This window comes from Gymnoscopelus microlampas (assembly GCF_963454915.1).
Source record: "Gymnoscopelus microlampas genome assembly, chromosome: 6".
In the NCBI taxonomy this organism is placed as follows: domain Eukaryota; kingdom Metazoa; phylum Chordata; class Actinopteri; order Myctophiformes; family Myctophidae; genus Gymnoscopelus; species Gymnoscopelus microlampas.
Window position 1 is genome coordinate 51257783 of NC_139943.1, and position 8511 is coordinate 51266293.

The 8511-nt window shown below is 41.4% G+C and overlaps 1 protein-coding gene across 2 annotated transcripts; it reads right to left on the minus strand.

The window, feature by feature from the left end:
• Positions 1 to 231: 231 nt before the first annotated feature.
• LOC311047510 (E3 ubiquitin/ISG15 ligase TRIM25-like) lies at positions 232 to 8352 on the minus strand. 2 transcript variants are annotated; one of them, XM_084060250.1, is made up of 6 exons: positions 7550 to 8352; positions 6870 to 7227; positions 3735 to 3857; positions 3142 to 3297; positions 948 to 1058; positions 232 to 815 (listed from the first exon to the last, which is right to left on the minus strand). In XM_084060250.1, the coding sequence occupies exons 4-6, from the start codon at positions 3180 to 3182 to the stop codon at positions 425 to 427; spliced, it is 543 nt and encodes a 180-aa protein (XP_083916376.1). In that variant the 5' UTR covers positions 3183 to 3297; positions 3735 to 3857; positions 6870 to 7227; positions 7550 to 8352; the 3' UTR covers positions 232 to 424. The 2 variants fall into 2 exon arrangements, with proteins under 2 accessions (XP_083916376.1, XP_083916375.1); XM_084060249.1 differs by having other exon boundaries at positions 3142 to 3303.
• Positions 8353 to 8511: the final 159 nt, after the last annotated feature.

The window sequence follows — 8511 nt, forward strand, 5'->3', positions numbered from 1 at the left end:
CAATGACATTGTAATACTGAACGATAGGCTCCAGTGAGTATGCTAATTTGAAGAAAGAGGAGGAAAACAACTTATTTAAACTATTTAAACTAATGTCTAAATGCTTCACTATAACAACCTAAGGGTTCATTTATATGCTTATGGTTCATTATCTGGCCTCAACACAGTATGTGCATTATGAAAAATCTTTATTCTCAGAACACTATACATTATGAATAATAACAATAAGCATTTTTTTTAAAGAAGTGTGATTTTATTATAAGTACTTTATTAATAAGTATTTTATTAAATAGTTATTTAAACTATTTATTTTATAAAACATAAATATGATCGTGCGATCACATTTATGGCCTTGCAGGGTTCTACATGCAAAAAGGCTGTTCGCGTCTGGGAGGGGGGTTGGGTCTCCTACATTCTCTCTGTCTTAGTTGACCCGGGCCAGGGTGTGTTTCTGAAATGCTGGTACGGTGTAGTGATGCTCGAGATGATTGTCACAGAAGGAGGCGCTACACGTCACGCAGGTCTTGATGGCTGGACGTGTTTTGCTGGAGCAAATATCACAGGCTGTACAGCCTGTCTGCTGCTCCAGCACCCAGTTCAATGCTACATTAATGGAGAGCTCAGGACGGGTTGGGTAGCTCTTCTCACACTGGAGGCACACATAGTCTCCTGCAGGGCCTGGCTGGGACCAGTGGGTATCGATGCAATGCTTGCAGTAGCTGTGTCCACAGGGAATGCCGACAGGGTCCCTCAGGGTGGAAGAGCACACAGAGCATCTGAGATGGTCTGCAGTCAGAACGCTGGAGCTCAACCCACTGGGGAGAGGAGGGGGAAGAGAGATAGACAGTGTTAGAGAGAACAACAGATGGGGGCAGAGTTATAGACAGAAACAATACAGCCTACTATAACATTCTGAAGTCTTCAGTGATGACCCCAAGCTTTCTTACCTCGACTCAGGAGAGTCCATGGGTGGATCCATTGACTTGTCACTCTTCATGGACACAGTGGCACAGATGGTAGAGGGACTCTTCATGGACACACAGCTGGTAGAGGCACTCCTGAAAACCATACAGCTTCACGTTAAGACCTCTACACACTGTACAATATTTGACCCGATTTGGCTCTCGGGGATATTTTTTGGTGATCGCCGACAAAACCACCGATCTCAGTCCAGATCGGGCGTTCCTCGGCGAGGTGTTGATCGCGCAGTATGTAAGGTACTCCGAGAAGAAACACCCCGATAAATTGCGCTCGGCGAGCGATTCCCGATAATTTTTACTTTTCTAGCATGTTGGATATTTGGGTTTGTCGGATCCAATGAGAGTCGTGCTACAGCCAATCAGAGCTCAGTACCAGCCAGCGAGGTAGCTGGTGGGAAAACAATTTTATTATCAGCATGATTCACTGTTGAGTCTAATACAACAGAGACGCACCGTGGCTAGTCCTCCCGCATAGAACCGCAATATTACCGTACAGACAGTCCAGTCCTGTATTAGTTAAACATGATAAACAGATTGATAGAGTGAGCGAGCCTGCACGACGATGGGGCTGTTTATTATTACAGGAAAAGACTTGCAGACAGAGAGAGAGAGAGCTGTGTGTGTGTGTGTGTGTGTGTGTGTGTGTGTGTGTGTGTGTGTGTGTGTGTGTGTGTGTGTGTGTGACGCACGTATCTCTGAACAGAATTGCCAGGTTTTGCGCGAGAAATAAGCAACCAGGTCTATGAAAACAAGCCCAACAAAAGCAACTATAGGCTGCATCAGCACTTTAAACCTATCTACAAATAAAATAGCCGATCTACAAGCTCACAATGCGTCGCAACTATTTTCAAAGAAAAAAAGCAACATTAAGAAATAAAGCCAAATAAGCAACTACACTTTGGAAATAAGCTAAAAAGAAACGCAACCACCAATATTTTTTACAAGCAACTTGCTTATAATAAGCGGACACGGCAACACTGTTTCTGATCTGAATTGGACTCTGGTTGACTTTTGAAACGTTTTTTTCAGAGAGGGAGAGAGAGAGAGAGAAATACAGAGAAATTGAGAATTTTTTAATGTCAATCATTAGCGTCCTGTCTCAGTCTTGCGCATATATTACGGGAGCCTTTCACATTTTCATGAGACGTTTGGAAATTAAACAAAGGTATGTATTGGGTCGGGATCACATCGTGGTGACATATCTTGTAATCAGTGAACCCCTGTCGCCGACCAATCGTGCGAGAATCACAACGATATATTTAGCCCGATTTCAAGAGAGAAACTCGTGCAATGTGAAATGCTTAACGATCTGCTCACTCGCTGACCATTTCAAATATCGTACAGTGTGTAGAATAGGTCTTTAGTCTCTCCAGACTGTATGATGGAAGCATTTGAACATTGAGTGAACATCAACAGTCTTTTGTGCAACGGAAGCACTGAAAATGATACGGCAGTAACACAGATGCCCCAGCCCCCTCCCCAACTTCTGTCTCGTCTTTGTAGCTGCACAAATTTGTCCTATTGTAAATCAAATTAGTAAAAGCCTATATAGCTTGCTGCTTAGCAGAAATGAAACTGATGACAGCTTCTGTTATTGGCATGCAGGAGGTGTAGTTCCAGAGTCTATGTAGCATTCAGAGGGGATCCAGAGATTGTGGAAGGTCTGGTCTCAATACAGTGCAAAGCAAAGTTTAAAATTGCTGAACGATTTTGATGAGCTTTTGTTATCTTCCATGCACGGCTACAGGCATGGCAAGGCCCTCAACGTTGCAATCACTTGTAAATGTGTGTGAGTGTGTTAATCACAAACTCCCCATCTGGTCCCTGGTCTGCCCCAGGGTCTCCTCCCTGTGGGATGTGCAACGAGGACCTCCCTAGGGAGACGCTTGGGAGGCATCCGTACCAGATGCCCGAACCACCTAAGCTGGCTCCTTTCTAAGTCAAGGAGCAGTGGATCTACTCCGAGTCTCTCACGGATAACTGAACTTCTCACCCTATCTCTAAGGCCGGCCACTCGTCTGAGAGAACTCATTTTGGTCGCTTGTATCCGCTTTGCGGCCCTCACATCTAGATGTTTAATGTTTAAATTATGATGTATGCATGATAATAATTATGCATACCTCTCTTCTCCTCCCCTCCCCTCTCCCCTAGATTTTCTCACCTGGAGTATGGATGACGATGAAAGGAACTCTCAGTTTGCATGGACACACAGCTAGATGCCGGAGACACTCTCTGAAATCTGCACCTAGGAGACTTGCTCCAAGCAGATCTGCACCTAGGATACCTGCTCCTAGCAGATCCACAGCTAGCAGAAGGCCTGCTCCTAGCAAAAATAATACATTATTAGTATTCTAATTATTACAATTATTATACTACTACTACTACATGTGTATTGTACTACAAACAACCCACACTACTGCCAAGTCGCGATTTAAAGATCTGTGGGAAAGGTTGTTCTGTAAGAAACAAAAAAACTGTCATTAGTGGGATTTTAGCAGGTACAGTGTTTCGTACAGTAGGTACGTCTCGTACATCTCGGCTACATTGAAAATGAGGGCCTGCCCCTCAACTGTACTCCGAGCTGAAATAAAGGTTATGATGATGATGATGATGATGAGGTACCTGCAGCTTCTTTTAAGTTAAAATGGAGAATAACGGACCAGTCACTTTTCACTCTAACTTACACTGATAAGTATCTAAATACCAAGTCAATTATGTGGGATATAAATACATAGAAACATCTTGTGGTCCAACCTGCTCTCTTGTGTCCCGGTGGTTGCATTGCAGTTACCATGTTAAACCATAGAGGGCACACTGTCCACAAGCGCATCACTGCTGGCAGATGTCTCCACTTGAGTCTCCTGGTCCTGGATGATGCTGTGAATACCATTGTTTCTTATTATGTTGTTTCACTCAAAGCAAAGGCAAAATAAATAAAGTCGTATTCAGGTAGGACTGGGCAATATGGACAAAATAAAATAAGCTATTTGCTCTGTGATGGCCATTCACTCTCAGGAGGTCACTAGACAGACCTCCATTCAGCTCTCCATGCTCCTTTGTTGCCTTAGGTTTCGACTTTACTCTTACTTTACTTTCCATCCACAACCCCTGCACAATGCATACATATACTGTACACACACATACTGATTTACTGACTCCACACCATAGGGTCCTTAGCTGTATGTTCTGTTACCTCTTTCAGTTATGCTTTAGTTGCTTTATGTTAGCTTTGATTATTCAACAAACATTATACCTTTTACCCTTGCTCTGCCTTCCCCTTTACTTGGCATGGCAATATGGAGATAGATACAGTATGTTGCGAAATTCGTAAGCAGATTTTATTTTAGCACTTATAATATGGGATCCGAACAGTTGTAGGTTGGAATTTGCAATCTGTAATCTGAATCACAGAAAAAAAGATATATATATATATATATATTGTTTTGTTTGTTTTTGATAACGACAGCTTTGTTTAACTCCCGATTTACTGATGCCAAGTCAGTTCAGCATTCCGGTTGTTATTGCTTCTTGAAATTGATTGCAAGCAGACAGCACACTATCTAGCTATATATAGTCAGGAGGAGACAGACCTGCAGACGGATGGATGGATGCAGGGCAGAATATTTAGGCCAATTTAAATACTAAAATAAGAAAAAAAACATTATGAAATAGATTAGGCTATATCATTACATGGTATAATTTATGCATTTTACTGTCCATCCGTCCACACCTACCTACCCAAAAAGTACTCAAAGTAAAAGTACAAGCAATGTAGACATACTGGCCCTCATTTATCAACGTGGTGCAGCCCGAATAATGAGCGTACGGCGTAATCACCGCAATTTTCGGCATTTATCAATATATCCTGACGTGGGCTTTATCCTACGGTACGCTGAGATCTCACGTCTGGTCGAGACCAGTTGTTGACGTTGGCTGCACCCGTTTATTCCATTCTAGACCTGCGGAGCACCATTGTCTGACTGTCTGACAAGCATCTGGACACATAATCCACTCCTAAATGTGTATATCTACACTAATAAATAATGGCTGTGAAAATATATCATTTTATAAAGTAATTTAAACAAACTGCTTTAACAGTCATTCAGATAAGATTGTAGATCTGTCTGTATTGAAAATAGCAGATCTACAAGCTCACAAGCCAGCGTTGCATCGCGACGCGTTGTGAGCTTGTAGATCTGCTATTTTCAAAAATATACGAGCGCTTTTGCGCCGGGAGTCCCGGCCACGTTTTCATGGACAGTGGGGTCTACAAACTTACAGTAGCTTGTCCTATGTTATGGAGTTATGTCATAGAGAGTTATGTAGGCTACACAACCTGGCTGGGTTAAGGATATAAACCCGACGCTCCAATATTAACGTGGCGGCACGGAATCACTGCATTCCGCCCGAGTCTCATGTACCGCTACGTTCTACGGACACGGACATGAAAGACAAAGTTGGGCGGGCGCGTGTGTGTGTGTGTGTGTGTGTGTGTGTGTGTGTGTGTGTGTGTGTGTGTGTGTGTGTGTGTGTGTGTGTGTGTGAGCGAGAGAGCAAGAGAGAGCGAGAGAGAGAGGCGTGTGCGTGTGCGGCGAGGCCAGCGGGGGGGGGGGGGGACTGTTTCTTATTGGCTTTTCATGTCTTTGGTCGTATTCTGGTTCGTCTTCATGTCGTAAAATCGGGGCGTTTTGAGAATATTTTAAGGGCGTGTTATTTAAATGACGCTCGTTTCAGCCGTGACATTTATCAATGCTGGGACCAAGTGTAAGCTCGGATCAGCTGTGTAGGATGCGTTGATAAATGTGACTTCGACGTTGGTGTACGGCCGAATATATGGAAAAATATACGCCGGTTTATACGCTGCGTTGATAAATGAGGGCCACTCTGTTACAAGTAGAAGTGCCGTATTCAAAATGTACTTGAGTAAAAGTACAAGTGTATATACACGTGTATATAAAATATACTTCAGGTACCAAAAGTAGTCATTGTGAAGAATGTCCCATTTCACAAGTTCAAAATGTATAAAAAATATATAAAAAATATTCAAATAGCCAATCTACAAGCTCATAATGCATCATAATGCGTTGCATCGCGACGCATTATGAGTTTGTAGATATGCTACTTTCAAATGGCCGAAATGTTTATAGGGCTGAAGTGGTTAATGTATGTTTTGTAATAATAAACAACATCTATAAAGTAAAGTAATTGTAGTGGAGTAAAAGTACAATATTTGCCTCTGAGATGAAGCAAAGGTACTGCAAATTGGAAATACTCCATAAAGTAAAAATACCTTGAGATTAGGCCTACTTGAGTTAATGTACTTAGTTACTTTACACCACTGCTATCTATCTATCCATCTGTATATCGCTTCAAATTGATTGAGACAAGCAGACCGCGATATACAGGGGGAAAAAGTAGATAGATTTTGTGTAAATGATGTGTGCAACTGCGATTTACACATTGTGTGCTTTTTTTCTGTGAGCTCAAATGTTTTTCCGTTTTGTGACTTCAAATTCAGATCATGTGTGGATGATAGATTACACATTGCAAATTCCATTTAGCAACATATCTATCTCCATATGGCATGCTATGACATCCTATGACAGCACAAACATACTGTGATTACTGATATTGGTGGGATAGTGCTTTCACAAAATATTTACAGAATGATATGTTTGATATAAACTCATCTGACTGTTATAGCTGTTCTATTATTTGCCTAACCCACTCATGTAGGCATTACTGATAAGTACAGACGATTGTGTCACTACTCTAATGCAGATCATTCAAAACCAGGAAATTCAAAATATTGCAATACGAAAAGTCCCAGAAGATATAAGGTGTCATATCACAGTAGATATTGCCCATGCAGCCCTCCTTGAGACCAACCTGTCATTCTTGATGTGATCCATGCCTTCCAATGGTGGCTACAGCCTAAAGGGCCGTTCACACGGAGCACAATAACTATGATGATGTTGTAGACTTCCCGCTCCCTCGGTGAACCTTTGCAGCCTCCTGGGAGCGGTATAGTCTCTGTGTCTCTATCCCTGTTCACCTCTTTCTGCTGTGTTTTAGTTGTTTAAACTATTCAAATTAGTTTTTTTCTTGTGTTCGCACTGTTGTTGTCTCTGTTGGTTGGGTGTTGATAGTTTTCAGCTCACACAGTTATAATTTATATAGTTATAGTGCTCTGTGTGTGAACGGCCCTTCAGACTTCGTCTTGAATTCTTCAACCAATGAATATGACCTGCAGTTTTCACACATACACACACACACACACACACACACACACACACACACACACACACACACACACACACACACACACACACACACACACACACACACACACACACACACACACACACACACACACACACACACACACACACACACACACACACACACACACGACATTTAAGGCCTAATATTTCTACAGTTGCTAGAAAGCCTGCAGATAGCCTGCCAGTTATGGCATAAACAAGAAGTTTAAGGGTAAATGTAGGTATGATAATGATGTACAAATGAAGCATACTTTACATTATTTCAGAACATTTTCCAAAGCATACTTTTATTCATAACTTTTTCACATTTGGGGGGAGTAGGGTTATCCATTCTGGTTCTTGATTCTGACTGGTTTGAAGCTGTTGTACAATAAATGTAGAATATATCATGTATAAATATATACATCCCCATTCAATTCAAAGAAGCTTTATTGGCATGAGAAAACATGTTTACATTGCCAAAGCAAGTGTCAAAAACATAATAAAACAAACAGGTTAAGTATGTACAGTTGGAGGGGGTAAGTAGGCTACAGCCTTATATAAACAGAGTTATGTCAACATTGCAAAAACTTGGAAAAACTGTCTGTATTAAATAGTTTTATTTATACATGTTGGTGGGGGTAGAAAGCTTTTTGATATAAAGCTTTTTTATTTTTTAACAAATAGCAGCAATCTGATTGCTGAGATCCCACAGACCGCCCGCTGATTGGCCGTGGACAATATAACTACGACACAGCCGCTATGGGCTACAGATCCCTTTGTCCAGCGATACAACTAAAGGTCGTAAAAATGAATAAACAGCTGAATAATAAATTTGGTGAAATTGTAAAAATAGGTATATTCCCTGCTTATGCTAAAGTCTAACTCCCATGTGCAAGTTCAGATTGACACAACTCAACAGTGCAGAAAAAGAACTGCGTCTCTAAAAGGAGATTCAAGGGCTTGTCAAGTTGTCGCCATTTTGGTTATTGTTTATGCATGTCCTGTTTTGTCCCAGTTAGAGATGTCGTAATGTTTTAAAAGCAGTTTATGATTTAAAAACATAAGAATGTTGAACTTCTGTACTCAAAATGCTTCAGAAATTAACTCACGAAACTGGTAGATAAATAGAATAGCAATGTTCTGCCCGCGTTAGCACCTGCGTTGTCTTAAGATCTGCGTCACTTTTTAAAAAGGGAGCGGTCACCACTCTCTTTTTAAAAAGTGACGCAGATAACAGGATAAGGATAATTCCTTAACAGGTCCGT